Below are 20,811 nucleotides of genomic sequence, written 5' to 3'. Positions count from 1 at the left end.
AAGATGTGTCCGGAGACTGTTGCCGTTCACACATTGTCACCATGTCTAATTTTGCTAGTCAAAGTTTATACATAATGATAATTTTCCCATGAAGAACATGTATGTTTTTTTTCTCAAATCGACTCCACATAAATTACTATAACTACTTTCTTTTGAGCTCATCATTTTTTTGAGACACTACTATATCTCTACAATTACTAAGCTCCCACGAAATGGATCCCTCTTATTGATCGTGGACTTCAGTCAAATGGTGGACCCCGCCAAAGCTGGCTTTCTAGCCAATGATTACTGTGTGGCAATGTATTAGTACAAGCGAAAGTAAAATTGGTTTTCTTGACTTGATTGTCCGCTTTTTTGTTTGGGTCGACCGATGCCCGGCGCATTTTTTTCGCATCCATTTAAAAAACAATTTTGGAAACTTGTGTTCGAATTAAACATAAGTAAACATTAAATTGACCGGTCAACCGCGGGCAAAAATCCACTTAAACATTAGTCAAACATAAAAAAACTAAGTAAACGCGCCTCCCAACCACCCAGCGCGTTGCCCTCGGTGTCACCATCGTTGTCGTCGTTGCCGATGAGGTCTACGAAGGCTGGCGGCGGCCCAGCCCATGGGAATGCAGTCTCCCACACCACCCGCGCCGAATCCTACAACCTATGCCCCACCGGCGACATTGTTGTGCGGTGCGCGCTCCTCCCGCTCCTGATCTCAGCGCTCTTCCTCCACCTCCCGTGCCCAACAGGCACGACGCTCCTCCTCCTCGCGCTCGGCTTGCATCCGGCGCTCGTTGTCGGCACGCTCCTCAGACCGGTGGAGTTGTCCCCAGTGTTCCAAGTAGGCCTCCTCTTGCTCCGACGTGGCACCCAGCGCGATGGGTGGCACGCTCACCCACTCGCGGAGGATGCCGGCCCACACATACATTTCCGACTCCGGCTCCGTGGGCGGCATGGGCGTGAGCGCCCGTGCGTCCATCTCGTGAGGGCCTTGGGCCTGGGCAGCAGCGGAGCGTAGGCGCGGTCCTCCGCCGCCGACAGCGTGTGTCCTCGCGCTAGCTCTCCTCCAGGGCGCGCTGGAGCGCCACCTCCAATGTGGCCTGGTGGGCCGCCTCCTCCTCCTCCTCCAACGCCACCTCCGGGGGCAGCGACACGAACCCAAGCTTAAGCAGCATTCTGTCGCGGCGGGCCACTCGTGCTCCATGGTGAACCAATCTTCTCGGTTGGGGTAGTCTTGCACGTAGGCAGGGTCGCGCCGATGCTCTGGCGTCAGGAGGGCGCGGCGCTTGCGCACCTCGCCACCGCCGACATCGGGATGTGATGCGGGTCAAGGGCTATCCGTGCGAGAGGTCAACATCTGGCCACGACAGCGGTTGGCGGTAATGCCAGTGCCAACGCGCTTGGTGCACCTTGATGTATAGCCGGTCGCATGGTCGGCGACCACTAGCCGCACGGGGATTCATCATGTAGGCTGACGGGGGCAGCGGTGGTGGAGGCTGCATGCGGGACGAGCTGGCGCCGGCATCGGGTTTGCCCTTGCCCTTGCTCTTGCTGAAGATAACCATGGCTAGCGCTTGCGCTGTCGGTGTCGAGGGGAGCGAGCATGGCCAAATGTGGATGGAAAGGAGAAGTGGATGACCTCGCCCCCCCCCTCACACACCCACACTTGCATTAAGAAGGACGAGCACACCGGATGCTTTTGGACATTGCCATGCGGGCTCAGGTTAGGTGGTAGATGCAATGACTACGACTGCGGGGAGTATATGTGTTGTCGACGCGCGAGCCCGAGGCGGACATCAAAAGGACACGTGGTGCGCCCGTTTCGCATTCTCGTGTCAGCGTGGACACAAATCGGACGCAAATTTGAGCCGTAAATGCGTCCAGACGGGCAGTGAGCGGACAACTTTTGGGTTTAATTCACCACGTAGGGCCGGTATTTTCATCCGTTTGGACGCAAACTGACGCGCCGAACAATTTAGGTCGGCACGGTTGGAGTTCCTCTAATCTATGTCAACATCTGCTTGTTGCAAGGGACTAATTGACGTGAAGAGCTCATTTGTTGATGTCTACTTCAAATTGATGGCTTGATTCGGTTGGAGCTAATGGGTTTAACCCAAAATTTTGAAATTGTTTTTGTTGGTTTCAGTCGGAGAGTTTGGTTTGTATAAATTTGGATTGTGTTGGTAAGTTTCATTAATTTGCATGGTATAGGTTTTAGACATTTTCCTAGCCGGCTTGCATGTTTGTTGATGAGCAGTGCTGGTCCAATTTCTTTATTTGTTTAGAAATTTTGCCGAATGTTGAATGGCGGATCTGATCATTATATATATTTTTCAAATATTCTTGCTTATTGTTTTTACTTCCCCTTGCCATATCTTATAATTTAATGTTCTAAATTCTCTAGGAATGTTGGCTCCTTGTACATTAGGGCTTTGGGGAGCTGATGGGCCCACCTGTAAGAGAGTGGATCGCCCATGCGTTATTTGCTTGGATCCACTTCCAGGCGAAACGTGGCACTCATATATTGATTGTTGTGTTATAATAAGAATACCACAACCACCCACAAAACAATTTAGTTCACCTCATAGATAGATATTGTCTCTATCGAGCAAGAGCGGAGCCAACAAAAAGGGAAATCATCAGTGCAAATTAAAGTCATCTTAACTCAAATACACAATGAAGCCACCAACCATAATATCATGTCAAATAAAAAGGAAGGCTTAACTTATGTCTAATGACAGCGCGGCAAAGCGCGCGTCAACCTCTAGTATCCAGAAATAAGAATAGAAGCACCTCACACGGCTCCACAACGATTTGGGATTCCTGGCCGTCGGCTCAGGTGGCTTGATCGGATCTGGGCCTTCGGATCGACCCCTGTAACAACCTCGTCCGTCGGATAAAAAAATGTTACTGCTGGAATGAATAGTTACTCCCGTTTCGTGCCACCGCTCGTAAATAGTCTGCCCCGCCGGGGGCATTTTCGTCATTTCACTCGCACGGGTATAAAAGGCCGGCTCCCGTGGTGAACCCTGGCTGGCTGCTCTCCCGCTCGCGCCGCCTCCTCCTCCCCACCCGCGTTTCCCTCTCCTCCTTCCCCGCCGCCGCCCGGCCTCCTCCCAACCCGGGCCTCCCTCTCCTCCTTCCCCGTCGCCGCCCGGCCTCCTCCCCACCCGCGCCTCCCTCTCTCTCCTTCCAAACCCTAGACCACCTCCCTGCCCCGTCCCCGTCGCCGAGGAGGAGCTCGCGCTCGGGGAGGACGAGGAGACGGCCGCCTTCGTGGAGCAGCAGAAGGAGGAGGGGCACGCGGTGGCGGCGACCAAGAGGCGCATGGCGCAGCCGACCAAGAAGGCCAGGAACATGGCCACCAGCGACAAGGAGCCCGAGTTCCTTGACGAGCCGTCCTCACCGACGAGGCCCGCTACAGGGATGGATGAGAGGATGTGAGGTCAGCCCACCCCCTCACCTTCTCTTGCTTGTACGCTGCAGCCTGTTAGTGCCATGAAGATGAGGAGGAGGCAGAGAGGGAGATGGTTCTGTTTGTTTACCCATCTTTTATTAGTTTGAGATCTCGTTTCGTTGCAGGTCCCCTTTGTCTGTTGACTGTTCGAATTGTGGGCTGACATACACACCACAGTAGTTATTTGTAATTCCATTTGATGGCTGGCAGGTGGATATTCAGGTCAGGAAGCTCTACTGCATCAACAGGGCTGGCCCGAAGCTACCAATCAGCATGGAGGATGCCAGACGGAGTGCTGAGGAGTTTGCAATAGCTGAATCAGTATGTCAGTCTGCACAATCTGCGTATTTGCTTGCCTCCTCTTTGAATGCATAAAGGAGGAGGATACAGATTGTTGCTCCAATCTCTGATGATGATATCTGGGTTCAGCTAATGGTATCTTGTTGTTTTGCAGAAGGGAGTGCCACTTGTCCATGTTGGTCAGGACACACGCTTGGACTATCGAGTTATTGATGTCCGAACACTGGCAAATCAAGCCATTTTCCATATACAGCATCAAGTTGAAAACATTGGTATTTGTTCTTGCCTTTAGGACTGCTGCTATCAGTGATGTGTTGATGAACTGAGTTTGCAGAACTAAACATATCATGTTATGTAATTTTCTGTGTCGCTTAGCTAAGATATTCTACTTCGACACTGAATTAAACATATCTAATCTGGTGAACCCTTTGACTAGTTGTGCCAAAGCATGCCATTGGCTGGCCTGCTGAATTGGGATTTCAGTGGTCATTTTGGGTGGTTGTTTAGGTGGAGTGTGCCTGAGCAGCCACCGTAGCGGCACTTAGTGGTGGACTGTCGCTGCTTGTTGTATCGTAATGACGTGGATGGGCGCTTCTATAATGATATACATGCTTGTGTGTATTATAGAAAAATAAAATCTTTCAGTCTCAACCTATAATCATTTTGTACAAAAAAAGCATGCACTGTGCTGGACTTTTAAGTTGCTTCCGGATACAAATTGATTAAGTGATCTTAATGTGATGCCTGCAGTGCATGCCATACAATTCTGGATTACACTAATGATCAAATTGAGTTTAACATTCTGCATCCAATATTGGATTTATCAAGCCAATGCATATGCTTTTACAAAAGCTGCTTTGTGAAGGCTTCAGACATTATTTTCTATGCATTTCTGGAGCATGTGATGTTTTTTTCATGCTTTGAGTCTAAATATTTACCATTGTTCATGCTTTGAGTCTAAATATACACCATCGGCATTCGTCGCCTTCATCCCGGACCTCCCCATGTTGTCTTTGTACTGCCCAACAGTACATCATATGCTTCTCCTCCATGGTCGATTGTTCACTAGGCTGGCCCATGGAAGCACCACCGCTCAGGTCAACGGTTTCACAGACGCTTATGTTTGTTCATTTAGCGTGTGGTTAGTAAATCGACATTTTCTTTGGCAATTAGGGTAGGATGATTTACTTCTATATCGTCTGGATCATGTTTAGTATTTTTCTTCTAAGATACTTTATTATTCTTTACGTTTGTAATTGCAACAAAGTGAGTTTTGTAGGTTCAGAGAGAAATCTTCTAGATTTTTGGACCACACCTTTATTTTCTTAACAACTCATGACATACCACATAGTAATTTTGATTTTTCATCTGGATGTTATACTTCACAAGATCTACAATCTGCACACAACTCGTGTTTGCTGTTTAGTCTTGATAATTCTTGAAACATTTCCATGTTTTTTTCTGTTACAGAGCTTCTGATGTCGTATCTATACTCATGCTTAAAAGATGCTCCCTCCGTAACCAAATATAAAACGTCTTTGTAGTTAAGTTTGAACAGCAAAAACATATTGTATTTAGTTACAAAGGTAGTACTTGTCTTGGTTGATTGCTTTACGAAGAAATTTGACCTTTTTAGACTGAAGATATGGATTTATGATAGTTTCGAGATGAGAGGAGAAAATGATAAGTTTGGAAAATGATGAAACTTCCAAAATTATGACAGTTTGCTTCAGCATGTGATTAGGTTACACTCCTAGGAGATAAATGTTCTTCTGTAATTTTAGTTTCAAGTACTTTTGATTAATAATAAGAAGGATATGTATTTAGGTAATGTTTTCTAATACTATTATTTAGGTGATACAAATCAATATCTTGCTATCTTTATTGTGCAGTGGCCTTAGCGCTGGACCATGAGGTTGGATAGGGAAAGCATGTGTATTCTTTAATTATTGGAGGCTTTCATATTCATATATCAATACAAGGCGGGATATGATGCAGGTGCATGCCTTTATTTTGTTTCTTTATGATCTTCTTCTCTACTTAATGATAGACGCACTGTATAGGGTGAATTTGCTTTCGTGAGAACTGGTATAGCACTGAATCAGGCAAGGTGTGAATAAGTGTGCTTAAATGCTTGCTCTGTTTATGTGTTTACTCCTTACTATGTTGTACGAGTTTCTACTCTCGAATTTGCCCTCTTTTAGGCACGTGTCAGTGAAGGAAATATGCCCTAGAGGCAATAATAAAGTTATTATTTATTTCTTTATTTCATGATAAATGTTTATTATTCATGCTAAAATTGTATTAACCGGAAATATAATACATGTGTGAATACATAGACAAACATAGTGTCACTAGTATGCCTCTACTTGACTAGCTCGTTGAATCAAAGATGGTTAAGTTTCCTAGCCATGGACATGAGTTGTCATTTGATTAACGGGATCACATCATTAGAGAATGATGTGATTGACTTGACCCATTCCGTTAGCTTAGCACTTGTTCGTTTAGTATGTTGCTATTGCTTTCTTCGTGACTTATACATGTTTCTATGACTATGAGATTATGCAACTCCCGTTTACCGGAGGAACACTTTGTGTGCTACCAAACGTCCCAACGTAACTGGGTGATTATAACGGAGCTCTACAAGTGTCTCCGAGGTACATGTTGAGTTGGCGTATTTCGAGATTAGGATTTGTCACTTCGATTGTCGAAGAGGTATCTCTGAGCCCACTCGGTAATGCACATCACTATAAGCCTTGCAAGCATTGTAACTAATGAGTTAGTTGTGGGATGATGTATTATGGAACGAGTAAAGATACTTGCCGGTAACGAGATTGAGCTAGGTATTGAGATACCGATGATCGAATCTCGGGTAAGTAACATACCGATGACAAAGGGAACAACGTATGGTGTTATGTGGTTTGACCGATAAAGATCTTCGTAGAATATGTAGGAGCCAATATGAGCATTCAGGTTCCGCTATTGGTTATTGATCGGAGACGTGTCTCGGTCATGTCTACATTGTTCTCGAACCCATAGGGTCCGCACGCTTAAAGTTTGGTGACGATTTATATTATGAGTTTATGTGTTTTGATCACCGAAGGAGTTCGGAGTCCTGGATGAGATCGGCGACATGACGAGGAGTCTCGAAATGGTCGAGACGTAAAGGTCGATATATTTGACGACTATATTCGGACTTCGGAAAGGTTCCGAGTGATTCGGGTATTTTTCGGAGTACCAGAGAGTTACGGGAATTCGTATTGGGCCTTAATGGGCCATACGGGAAAGGACAGAAAGGCCTCAAAGGGTGGCCGCTGTTGGAAATATGCCCTAGAGGCAATAATAAAAGTATTATTATATTTCCTTGTTCATGATAATTGTTTTTTATTCATGCTATAACTGTATTATCCGGAAATCGTAATACACGTGTGAATACATAGACCACAATATGTCCCTAGTGAGCCTCTAGTTGACTAGCTCGTTGTGATCAACAGATAGTCATGGTTTCCTGGCTATGGACATTGGATGTCGTTGATAACGGGATCACATCATTAGGAGAATGATGTGATGGACAAGACCCAATCCTAAGCATAGCACAAAGATCATGTAGTTCGTTTGCTAGAGCTTTTCCAATGTCAAGTATCTCTTCCTTAGACCATGAGATCGTGTAACTCCCGGATACCATAGGAGTGCTTTGGGTGTATCAAACGTCACAAGTAACTGGGTGACTATAAAGGTGCATTACAGGTATCTCCGAAAGTGTCTTTTGGGTTGACACGGATCGAGACTGGGATTTGTCACTCCGTGTAAACGGAGAGGTATATCTGGGCCCACTCGGTAGGACATCATCATAATGTGCACAGTGTGACCAAGGGGTTGATCACGGGATGATGTGTTACGGAACGAGTAAAAGAGACTTGCCGGTAACGAGATTGAACAAGGTATCGGTATACCGACGATCGAATCTCGGGCAAGTAAAATACCGCTAGACAAAGGGAATTGTATACGGGATCGACTGAGTCCTTGACATCGTGGTTCATCCGATGAGATCATCGTGGAACATGTGGGAGCCAACATGGGTATCCAGATCCCGCTGTTGGTTATTGATCGGAGAACGTCTCGGTCATGTCTACATGTCTCTCGAACCCGTAGGGTCTACACACTTAAGGTTCGATGACGCTAGGGTTATAAAGGAAGCTTGTATGTGGTTACCGAATGTTGTTCGGAGTCTCGGATGAGATCCCGGACGTCACGAGGAGTTCCGGAATGGTCCGGAGGTAAAGATTTATATATGGGAAGTCCTGTTTTGGTCACCGGAAAAGTTTCGGGTTTTATCGGTAACGTACCGGGACCATCGGGAGGGTCCCGGGGGTCCACCAAGTGGGGCCACCGGCCCCAGAGGGCTGCATGGGCCAAGTGTGAGAGGGGACCAGCCCCAGGTGGGCTGGTGCGCCCTCCCACCAAGGCCCAAGGCGCCTAGGGTTTGGGGAGGGGGCGCCCCACGTTGCTTGGGGGGCAAGTTTCCCCCTCTCCACCCCTTGGCCGCCCCCCCAGATGGGATCTAGGGCTGGCCGCCGCCCCCTCTCCCCCTATATATATTGGAGGCATAGGAGCAGCCCAACACATGAGTTTCTTCTCCTGTTGGCGCAGCCATACCTCTCTCCCTTCTCCTCATATCTCGCGGTGCTTGGCGAAGCCCTGCTGGACTACCACGCTCCTCCATCACCACTGAAGGAAATATGCCCTAGAGGCAATAATAAACTTATTATTTATTTCCTTATATCATGATAAATGTTTATTATTCATGCTAGAATTGTATTAACCGGAAACATAATACATGTGTGAATATATAGACAAACAGAGTGTTACTAGTATGCCTCTACTTGACTAGCTTGTTAATCAAAGATGGTTATGTTTCCTAACCATGAACAAAGAGTTGTTATTTGATTAACAAGATCACATCATTAGTTGAATGATCTGATTGACATGACCCATTCCGTTAGCTTAGCACCCGATCGTTTAGTATGTTGCTATTGCTTTCTTCATGATTTATACATGTTCCTATGACTATGAGATTATGCAACTCCCGTTTACCGGAGGAACACTTTGTGTGCTACCAAACGTCACAACGTAACTGGGTGATTATAAAGGTGCTCTACAGGTGTCTCCAAAGGTACTTGTTGGGTTGGCGTATTTCGAGATTATGATTTGTCACTCCGATCGTCGGAGAGGTATCTCTGGGCCCTCTCGGTAATGCACATCATTATAAGCCTTGCAAGCAATGTGACCAATGAGTTGGTTACGGGATGATGCATTACAGAACGAGTAAAGAGACTTGCCAGTAACGAGATTGAACTAGGTATTGAGATACCGACGATCGAATCTCGGGCAAGTAACATACCGATGACAAAGGGAACAACGTATGTTGTTATGCGGTTTGACCGATAAAGATCTTCGTAGAACATGTGGGAGCTAATATGGGCATCCAGGTCCCGCTATTGGTTATTGACCGGAAACGTGTCTCGGTCATGTCTACATAGTTCTTGAACCCGTAGGGTCCGCACGCTTAACGTTTCATTGACGATATAGTATTATATGAGTTATGCATGTTGGTAACCGAATGTTGTTCGGAGTCCCAGATGAGATCATGGACATGACGAGGAACTTCGGAATGGTCCGGAGATAAAGTTTGATATGTGGGATAATAGTGTTTGATCTCCGGAAGGGTTCCAGAATTCACCGGAAGGGGTTCCGGATGTTTCCCGAAATGTTTGGGTACGAGAACACGTTATTTTGGGCCAAAGGGGAAAGCCCACAAGGTTTTTGGAAAGCGCAAAAGGAAGTTTTGCGGAGTCCAGGGGCCAGACGCCAGGGTCCCTGGCGTCTGGGTCCAGACGCCGGGAACCCTAGCGTCTGGCCCTGGAGTCCGAGAAGGACTCTTGCCTTTCGGGTGAAACCGACTTTGTGGAGGCTTTTACTCCAAGTTTCGACCCCAAGGCTCAACATATAAATAGAGGGGTAGGGCTAGCACCAAAGACACATCAAGAAACACCAAGCCGTGTGCCGGCAACCCCGTCCCCTCTAGTTTATCCTCCATCATAGTTTCCGCAGCGCTTAGGCGAAGCCCTGCGGAGATTGTTCTTCACCAACACCGTCACCACGCCGTCGTGCTGCCGGAACTCATCTACTACTTCGCCCGTCTTGCTGGATCGAGAAGGCGAAGACGTCATCGAGCTGAACGTGTGCAGAACTCGGAGGTGTCGTGCGTTCGGTACTTGGACCGGTCGGATTGTGAAGACGTACGACTACATCAACCGCGTTGATAAACGCTTCTGCTTAGCGATCTTCAAGGGTATGAAGATACACTCCCCTCTCGTTGCTATGCATCACCATGATCTTTCATGTGCGTAGGAAATTTTTTTGAAATTACTACGTTCCCCAACAGTGGCATCCGAGCCTAGGTTTTATGCGTTGATGTTATATGCACGAGTAGAACACAAGTGAGTTGTGGGCGATATAAGTCATACTGCTTACCAGCATGTCATACTTTGGTTCGGCGGTATTGTTGGATGAAGCGGCCCAGACCGACATTACGCGTACGCTTACGCGAGACTGGTTTTACCGCCGTGCTTTGCACACAGGTGACTAGCGGGTGTCAGTTTTTCCAACTTTAGTTGAACCGAGTGTGGCTACGCCCGGTCCTTGCGAAGGTTAAAACAACATCAACTTGACAAACTATCGTTGTGGTTTTGATGCGTTGGTGAGATTGATTCTTGCTTAAGCCCGTAGCAGCCACATAAACTTGCAACAACAAAGTAGATGACGTCTAACTTGTTTTTGCAGGGCATGTTGTGATGTGATATGGCCAAGACATGATGCTATATTTATTGTATGAGATGATCATGTTTTTTAACTGAAGTTATCGGCAACTGGCAGGAGCCATATGGTTGTCGCTTTATTGTATGAAATGCAAACGCCCTGTAATTGCTTTACTTTATCACTAAGCGGTAGCGATAGTCGTAGAAGCAATAGATGGCGTAAACGACAACTATGCTACGATGGAGATCAAGGTGTCGCGCCGGTGACGACGGTGATCATGATGGTGCTTCGGAGATGGAGATCACAAGCACAAGATAATGATGGCCATATCATATCACTTATATTGATTGCATGTGATGTTTATCCTTTATGCATCTTATCTTGCTTTGATTGACGGTAGCATTTTAAGATGATCTCTCACTAAAATTATCAAGAAGTGTTCTTCCTGAGTATGCACCGTTGCCAAAGTTCGTCGTGCCCAGACACCACGTGATGATCGGGTGTGATAAACTCTACGTCCATCTACAACGGGTGCAAGCCAGTTTTGCACATGCAGAATACTCAGGTTAAGCTTGACGAGCCTAGCATATGCAGATATGGCCTCGGAACACGGAGACCGAAAGGTCGAGCGTGAATCATATAGTAGATATGATCAACATAAGATGTTCACCATTGAAAACTACTCCATCTCACGTGATGATCGGTTATGGTTTAGTTGATTTGGGTCACGTGATCACTTAGATGACTAGAGAGATGTCTGTCTAAGTGGGAGTTCTTAAGTAATATGATTAAATGAACTTAAATTTATCATGAACTTAGTCCTGGTAGTATTTTGCAAATTATGTTGTAGATCAATAGCTCGCGTTGTTGCTTTCATATGTTTATTTTGATATGTTCCTAGAGAAAATTGTGTTGAAAAATGTTAGTAGCAATGATGCGGATTGGATCCGCGATCTGAGGTTTATCCTCATTGCTGCACAGAAGAATTATGTCCTTAATGCACCGCTAGGTGACAGACCTATTGCAGGAGCAGATGCAAACGTTATGAACGTTTGGCTAGCTCAATATGATGACTACTTGATAGTTTTGTGCACCATGCTTTGTGGCTTAGAATCGGGACTTCAAAGATGTTTTGAACATCATGGACTATATGAGATGTTCCAGGAATTGAAGTTAATATTTGAAGCAAATACCCGAGTTGAGAGATATGAAGTCTCCAACAAGTTCTATAGCTAAAAGATGGAGGAGAATCGCTCAACTAGTGAGCATGTGCTCAGATTGTCTGGGTACTACAATCGCTTGAATCAAGTGGGAGTTAATCTTCCAGATAAGATAGTGATTGACAGAATTCTCTAGTCACCATCACCAAGTTAGTAGAACTTCGTGATGAACTATAGTATGCAAGGGATGATGAAAATGATTCCCGAGTTTTTTCATGATGATGAAATTGATGAAGGTAGAAATCAAGAAAGAACATCAAGTGTTGATGGTTAACAAGACCACTAGTTTCAAGAAAAGGGCAAAGGGATAGAAGGGAACTTCAAGAAGAACGGCAAGCAAGTTGCTGCTCAAGTGAAGAAGCCCAAGTCTGGACCTAAGCCTGAGACTAAGTGCTTCTACTGCAAAGGGACTGGTCACTGGAAGCAGAACTACCCCAAGTATTTGGTGGATAAGAAGGATGGCAAAGTGAACAAAGGTATATTTGATATACATGTTATTGATGTGTACTTTACTAGTGTTTATAGCAACCCCTCGGTATTTGGTACTGGTTCAGTTGCTAAGAGTGGTAACTCAAAACGGGAGTTGCAGAATAAACAGAAACTAGTTAAGGGTGAAGTGACGATGTGTGTTGAAAATAGTTTCAAGATTGATATGATCATCATCGCACACTCCCTATACTTTCGGGATTAGTGTTGAACCTAAATAAATGTTATTTGGTGTTTGCATTGAGCATGAATATGATTTGATCGTGTTTATTGCAATACGGTTATTCATTTAAGTAAGAGAATAAACTGTTGTTCTGTTTACATGAATAAAACCTTATATGGTTACACACCCAATGAAAATGGTTCATTGGATCTCAATCGTGGTGATACACATACTCATAATATTGAAACCAAAAGATGCAAAGTTAACAATGATAGTGCAACTTATTTTTGGCACTGCCGTTTAGGTCATATCGGTGTAAAGCGCATGAAGAAATTCCATGCTGATGGGATTTTGGAATCACTTGATTATGAATCACTTGATGCTTGCGAACCATGCCTCATGGGCAAGATGACTAAGACTCCATTCTCTGGAACAGTGGAGCGAGCAACTGACTTATTGGAAATAATACATACTGATGTATGCGATCCGATGAGTGTTAAGGCTCGCGGCGGGTATCGTTATTTTCTGACCTTCACAGATGATTTGAGCAGATATGAGGATATCTACTTGATGAAACATAAGTCTGAAATAGTTGAAAGGTTCAAAGAATTTCAGAGTGAAGTGGAAAAATCATCGTAACAAGAAAAATAAAGTTTCTACGATCTGATCGTGGAGACAAATATTTGAGTTACGAGATTGGTCTTCAATTAAAACAATGTGGAATAGTTTCACAAATTCATGCCACCTGGAACACCACATCATAATGGTGTGTCCGAACGTCATAACCGTACTTTATTGGATATAGTACAATCTATGATGTTTCTTACCGATTTACCAATATCGTTTTGGGATCATGCATTAGAGACAACTGCATTCACGTTAAATAGGGCACCATCTAAATCCGTTGAGACGACACTATATGAACTGTGGTTTAGCAAGAAACCAAAGTTGTCGTTTCTTAAAGTTTGGGGCTGCAATGCTTATGTGAAAAAGTTTCATCCTGATAAGCTCAAACCCAAATCGAAAAAGTGCGTCTTCATAGAATACCCAAAGAAGACTGTTGGGTACACCTTCTATCACAGATCCGAAGGCAAGACATTCGTTGCTAAAAATGGATCCTTTCTAGAGAAGGAGTTTCTCTCGAAAGAAGTGAGTGGGAGGAAAGTAGAACTTGATGAGGTAACAGTACTAGCTCCCTTATTGGAAAGTAGTTCATCACAGAAATTGGTTCCTGTGACACCTACACCAATTAGTGAGGAAGTTAATGATGATGATCATAAAACTTCAGATCAAGTTGTTACTGAACTTCGTAGATCAACCAGAGTAAGATCCGCACCAGAGTGGTACGGTAATCCTATTCTGGAAGTCATGTTACTAGACCATGATGAACCTACGAACTATGAGGAAGCGATGATGAGCCCAGATTCCGCGAAATGGCTTGAGGCCATAAAATCTGAGATGTGATCCATGTATGAGAACAAAGTGTGGACTTTGGTGGAGTTGCCCGATGATCGGCAAGCCATATTGTATAAATGGATATTCAAGAGGAAGACGGACGTTGATAGTAGTGTTACTATCTACAAAGCTCGACTTGTCGCAAAAAGGTTTTTGACAAGTTCAAGGTGTTGACTACAATGAGATTTTCTCAACTGTAGCGATGCTTAAGTCTGTCCGAATCATGTTAGCAATTGCCACAATTTATGAAATTTGGCAAATGGATGTAAAAACTGCATTCCTGAATGGGTTTCTGGAGGAAGAGTTGTATATGATGCAACCAGAAGGTTTTATCGATCCAAAGGGAGCTAACAAAGTGTGCAAGCTCCAGCGATCCATCTATGGACTGGTGCAAGCATCTCGGAGTTGGAATATACGCTTTGATGAGTTGATCAAAGCATATAGTTTTATACAGACTTACGGTGAAGCCTGTATTTACTAGAAAGTGAGTGGGAGCACTACAGCATTTCTGATAAGTATATGTGAATGACATATTGTAGATCGAAAATAATGTAGAATTATTCTACAAAGCATAAAGGAGTGTTTGAAAGGAGTTTTTCAAAGAAAGACCTCGGTGAAGCTGCTTACATATTGAGCATCAAGATCTATAGAGATAGATCAAGACGCTTGATAAGTTTTTTCAATGAGTACATACCTTGACAAGATTTTGAAGTAGTTCAAAATGGAACAGTCAAAGAAAGAGTTCTTGCCTGTGTTACAAGGTGTGAAATTGAGTAAGACTCAAAACCCGACCACGGCAGAAGATAGAAAGAGAATGAAAGTCATTCCCTATGCCTTGGCCATAGGTTCTATAAAGTATGCCATGCTATGTACCAGATCTATTGTATACCCTGCACTGAGTTTGGCAAGGGAGTACAATAGTGATCTAGGAGTAGATCACTGGACAGCGGTCAAAATTATCCTTAGTGGAATAAGGATATGTTTCTCGATTATGGAAATGACAAAAGGTTCGTCGTAAAGGGTTACGTCGATGCAAGTTTTGACACCGATCTGGATGACTCTAAGTCTCGATCTAGATACATATTGAAAGTGGGAGCAATTAGCTAGAGTAGCTTCGTGCAGAGCATTGTAGACATAAAAAATTGCAAAATACATAACGGATCTGAATGTGAAAGACCCGTTGACTAAGATTCTCTCACAAGCAAAACATGATCACACCTAAGTACTCTTTGGGTGTTAATCACATAGCGATGTGAACTAGATTACTGAATCTAGTAAACACTTTGGATGTTGGTCACATGGCGATGTGAACTATGGGTGCTAATCACATGATGATGTGAACTATCGATGTGAATCACATGGTGATGTGATCTAGATTATTGACTCTAGTGCAAGTGGGAGACTGAAGGAAATATGCCCTAGAGGCAATAATAAAGTTATTATTTATTTCCTTATATCATGATAAATGTTTATTATTCATGCTAGAATTGTATTAACCGGAAACATAATACATGTGTGAATATATAGACAAACAGAGTGTCACTAGTATGCCTCTACTTGACTAGCTTGTTAATCAAAGATGGTTATGTTTCCTAACCATGAACAAAGAGTTGTTATTTGATTAACAAGATCACATCATTAGTTGAATGATCTGATTGACATGACCCATTCCGTTAGCTTAGCACCCGATCGTTTAGTATGTTGCTATTGCTTTCTTCATGACTTATACATGTTCCTATGACTATGAGATTATGCAACTCCCGTTTACCGGAGGAACACTTTGTGTGCTACCAAACGTCACAACGTAACTGGGTGATTATAAAGGTGCTCTACAGGTGTCTCCAAAGGTACTTGTTGGGTTGGCGTATTTCGAGATTAGGATTTGTCACTCCGATCGTCGGAGAGGTATCTCTGGGCCCTCTCGGTAATGCACATCATTATAAGCCTTGCAAGCAATGTGACCAATGAGTTGGTTACGGGATGATGCATTACAGAACGAGTAAAGAGACTTGCCGGTAACGAGATTGAACTAGGTATTGAGATACCGACGATCGAATCTCGGGCAAGTAACATACCGATGACAAAGGGAACAACGTATGTTGTTATGCGGTTTGACCGATAAAGATCTTCGTAGAACATGTGGGAGCCAATATGGGCATCCAGGTCCCGCTATTGGTTATTGACCGGAAACGTGTCTCGGTCATGTCTACATAGTTCTTGAACCCGTAGGGTCCGCACGCTTAACGTTTCGTTGACGATATAGTATTATATGAGTTATGCATGTTGTTAACCGAATGTTGTTCGGAGTCCCAGATGAGATCATGGACATGACGAGGAACTCCGGAATGGTCCGGAGATAAAGTTTGATATATGGGATAATAGTGTTTGATCTCCGGAAGGGTTCCGGATGTTTCCCGAAATGTTTGGGTACGAGAACACGTTATTTGGGCCAAAGGGGAAAGCCCACAAGCTTTTTGGAAAGCGCAAAAGGAAGTTTTGCGGAGTCCAGGGGCCAGACGCCAGGGTCCCTAGCGTCTGGGTCCAGACGCCGGGAACCCTGGCGTCTGGCCCTGGAGTCCGAGAAGGACTCTTGCCTTTCGGGTGAAACCGACTTTGTGGAGGCTTTTACTCCAAGTTTCGACCCCAAGGCTCGACATATAAATAGAGGGGTAGGGCTAGCACCAAAGACACATCAAGAAACACCAAGCCGTGTGCCGGCAACCTCGTCCCCTCTAGTTTATCCTCCATCATAGTTTCCGCAGCGCTTAGGCGAAGCCCTGCGGAGATTGTTCTTCACCAACACCGTCACCACGCCGTCGTGCTGCCGGAACTCATCTACTACTTCGCCCGTCTTGCTGGATCGAGAAGGCGAAGACGTCATCGAGCTGAACGTGTGCAGAACTCGGAGGTGCCGTGCGTTCGGTACTTGGATCGGTCGGATCGTGAAGACGTACGACTACATCAACCGCGTTGATAAACGCTTCCGCTTAGCGATCTTCAAGGGTATGAAGATACACTCCCCTCTCGTTGCTATGCATCACCATGATCTTGCATGTGCGTAGGAATTTTTTTTGAAATTACTACGTTCCCCAACAACCACCACGCCGTTGTGCTGCTGCTGGTTGGAGTCTTCCTCAACCTCTCCCTCTCTCCTTGCTGGATCAAGGCGTGGGAGACATCATCGGGTTGTACGTGTGTTGAACGCGGAGGTGCCGTCCGTTCGGCACTAGGATCTCCGGTGATTTGGATCACGACGAGTACGACTCCTTCAACCCCGTTCTCTTGAACTCTTCCGCTTAGCGATCTACAAGGGTATGTAGATGCACTCTCCTTCCCCTCGTTGCTAGTCTCTCCATGGATAGATCTTGGTGACTCGTAGGAAAATTTTGAATTTCTGCTACGTTCCCCAACAGTGGCATCATGAGCTAGGTCTATTGCGTAGATTCTTTGCACGAGTAGAACACAAAGTAGTTGTAGGCGTTGATTTTGTTCAATATGCTTACCGTTACTAGTCCAATCTTGTTTCGACGGTATTGTGGGATGAAGCGGCCCGGACCGACCTTACACGTACTCTTACGCGAGACAGGTTCCACCGATTGATATGCACTTGGTGCATAAGGTGGCTAGCGGGTGCCAGTCTCTCCCACTTTAGTCGGAACGGATTCGATGAAAAGGGTCCTTATGAAGGGTAAATAGCAATTGGCATATCACGTTGTGGTTTTGCGTAGGTAAGAAACGTTCTTGCTAGTAACCCATAGCAGCCACGTAAAACATGCAAACAACAATTAGAGGACGTCTAACTTGTTTTTGCAGGGTATGCTATGTGATGTGATATGGCCAAGAAGAATGTGATGAATGATATGTGATGTATGAGATTGATCATGTTCTTGTAATAGGAATCACGACTTGCATGTCGATGAGTATGACAACCGGCAGGAGCCATAGGAGTTGTCTTGATTTATTGTATGACCTGCGTGTCATTGAACAACGCCATGTAATTACTTTACTTTATTGCTAACCGGTAGCCATAGTAGTAGAAGTAATAGTTGGCGAGACAACTTCATGAAGACACGATGATGGAGATCATGATGATGGAGATCACGGTGTCATATGCCGGTGACGATGATGATCATGGAGCCCCGAAGATGGAGATCAAAAGGAGCAAAATGATATTGGCCATATCATGTCACTATTTGATTGCATGTGATGTTTATCATGTTTATGCATCTTGTTTACTTAGGACTACGGTAGTAAATAAGATGATCCCTTACAAAATTTCAAGAAGTGTTCTCCCCTAACTGTGCACCGTTGCTACAGTTCGTCGCTTCTAAGCACCACGTGATGATCGGGTGTGATGGATTCTTACGTTCACATACAACGGGTGTAGGACAGTTTTACACAGCGAAAACACTTAGGGTTAACTTGACGAGCCTAGCATGTACAGACATGGCCTCGGAACACGGAGACCGAAAGGTCGAGCATGAGTCGTATAGTAGATACGATCAACATGAAGATGTTCACCGATGATGACTAGTCCGTCTCACGTGATGATCGGACACAGCCTAGTTGACTTGGATCATGTAATCACTTAGATGACCAGAGGGATGTCTATCTGAGTGGGAGTTCATAAGATGAACTTAATTATCCTGAACATAGTCAAAAGATCTTTGCAAATTATGTCGTAAGCTCGCGCTTTAGTTCCACTGTTTAGATATGTTCCTAGAGAAAATATAGTTGAAAGTTGACAGTAGCGATTATGCGGACAGTAGAAAGCTCATGTCCTTAATGCACCGCTCAGTGTGCTGAACCCCAAACGTCGTTTGTGGATGTTGCGAACATCGGACATACACGTTTTGATAACTACGTGATAGTTCAGATAAACGGTTTAGAATTAAGGCACCGAAGATGTTTTTCGAAACGTCGCGGAACATATGAGATGTTTCGAGGGCTGAAATTGAGATTTCAGGCTCGTGCCCACGTCAAGAGGTATGAGACCTCCGATGATTTTCTTAGCCTGCAAACTAAGGGAGAAAAGCTCAATCGTTGAGCTTGTGCTCAGATTGTCTGATTGCAACAATCACTTGAATCGAGTGGGAGTCGATCTTCCAGATGAGATAGTGATGTTTCTCCAAAGTCATTGCCACCAAGCTGCTAGAGCTTCGTGATGAACTATAACATATCAGGGATAGATATGATGATCCTTGAGGTATTCGTGATGTTTGACACCGCGAAAGTAGAAATCAAGAAGGAGCATCAATTGTTGATGGTTGGTGAAACCACTAGTTTCAAGAAGGGCAAGGGCAAGAAGGGATACTTCATGAAACGGCAAATCAGCTGCTGCTCTAGTGAAGAAACCCAAGGTTGAACCCAAACCCGAGACTAAGTGCTTCTGTAATAAGAGGAACGGGCACTGAAGCGGAACCACCCTAGATACTTGGTAGATGAGAAGGCTGGCAAGGTCGATAGAAGTATATTGGATATACATTATGTTAATGTGTACTTTACTAGTACTCCTAGTAGCACCAGGGTATTAGATACCAGTTCGGTTGCTAAGTGTTAGTAACTCGAAATAAAAGCTACAGAATAAACGGAGACTAGCTAAAGGTGAGCTGACGATATGTGTTGGAAGAGTTTCCAAGGTTGATGTGATCAAGCATCGCACGCTCCCTCTACCATCGAGATTTGGTGTTTGCGTTGAGCATAGACATGATTGTGTTATGTCTATCGCAATACGGTCATTCATTTAAGGAGAATAATGGTTACTCTATTTATTTGAATAATACCTTCAATGGTCTTGCACCTAAAGGAATGGTTTATTGAATCTCGATCGTAGTGATACACATTTTCATGCCAAAAGATATAAGATAGCAATGATAGTACCACTCACTTGTGGCACTGCCATGTAAGTCATATTGGTATAAAACACATGAAGAAGCTCCATGTTGATGGATCTTTGGACTCACTCGTTTTTGAAAAGTTTGAGACATGCGAACCATGTCTATTGGTGTATATGCATGAAGAAACTCCATGCAGATGGATCGTTTGGACTCACTTGATTTTGAATCACTTGAGATATGCAAATCATACCACATGGCAAGATGACTGAAAAGCCTCATTTTCAGTAAGATGGAACAAGATAGCAACTTGTTGGAGGGAACACATTTTGATGTGTGCATTCCAATGAGTGCTGAGGCATGCAGTGAATATCGTTATGTTCTTACTTCACAGATGATTCGAGTAGATGTTGAGTATATTTACTTGATGAAACACAAGTCTGAATTATTGAATGGTTCAAGTAATTTCAGAGTGAAGTTGAAGATCATCGTGACAAGAGGATAAAATGTCTATGATATGATCATAGAGATGAGTATCTGAGTTATGAGCTTTGGCACGCAATTAAGACATTGTGGAAATTGTTTCACAATTAATACTGCCTGGAACACCATAGTGTAATGGTGTGTCCGAACATCATAGTTGCACCCTATTGGATATGGTGCGTACCATGATATCTCTTGTCGAATTACCACTATCGTTCATGGGTTAGGCATTAGAGACAACCACATTCACTTTAAATAGGGCACCACGTAATTTCATTGAGATGACACCGTATGAACTATGGTTTAGAGAAACCTAAGCTGTCATTTCTTAAAAATTTGGGGCTGCGACGCTTATGTGAAAAAGTTTCAGGTTGATAAGCTCGAACCCAAAGCGGATAAAATGCATCTTCATAGGACACCCAAAACAGTTGGGCATACCTCCTAATTCAGATCCGAAAACAATAGGGATTGTTTCTTGAATCGGGTCCTTTCTCGAGGAAAAGTTTGTCTCGAAAAGTTGAGTGGGAGGATGGTGGAGACTTGATGAGGTTAGTGAACCATCACTTCAACCAGTGTGTAGCAGGGCATAGGAAGTTGTTC

At 44.4% G+C, this 20,811-nt stretch overlaps 1 protein-coding gene across 6 annotated transcripts in view; it reads left to right on the top strand.

Annotated features, from left to right (window-relative positions):
• Window positions 1–3,084: 3,084 nt before the first annotated feature.
• The window catches only part of LOC119310760 (aspartate--tRNA ligase 2, cytoplasmic-like), a 33,624-nt gene continuing 15,897 nt past the window's right edge, over window positions 3,085–20,811 (top strand). Inside the window, exons 1-5 of one of the 6 annotated variants that reach the window (XR_005150741.1) lie at window positions 3,085–3,439; window positions 3,662–3,772; window positions 3,906–4,023; window positions 5,644–5,749; window positions 10,595–10,647. Coding sequence is in view for 2 of the 6 variants with exons in the window: in XM_037586393.1 (XP_037442290.1) it covers window positions 3,425–3,439; window positions 3,662–3,772; window positions 3,906–4,023; window positions 5,644–5,675 (276 nt within the window). In the remaining 4 variants the exon portion in view is untranslated. Of the gene's footprint in view, window positions 3,440–3,661; window positions 3,773–3,905; window positions 5,896–10,594; window positions 10,648–20,811 lie in introns of those variants that run through there. The other 5 variants (XR_005150744.1, XR_005150743.1, XM_037586394.1 and 2 more) reach the window with 5 other exon arrangements.

The sequence above is a fragment of the Triticum dicoccoides genome, chromosome 5B, assembly GCF_002162155.2.
Source record: "Triticum dicoccoides isolate Atlit2015 ecotype Zavitan chromosome 5B, WEW_v2.0, whole genome shotgun sequence".
Classification (NCBI taxonomy): domain Eukaryota; kingdom Viridiplantae; phylum Streptophyta; class Magnoliopsida; order Poales; family Poaceae; genus Triticum; species Triticum dicoccoides.
This window is presented reverse-complemented; position numbering and strand designations above follow the sequence as displayed.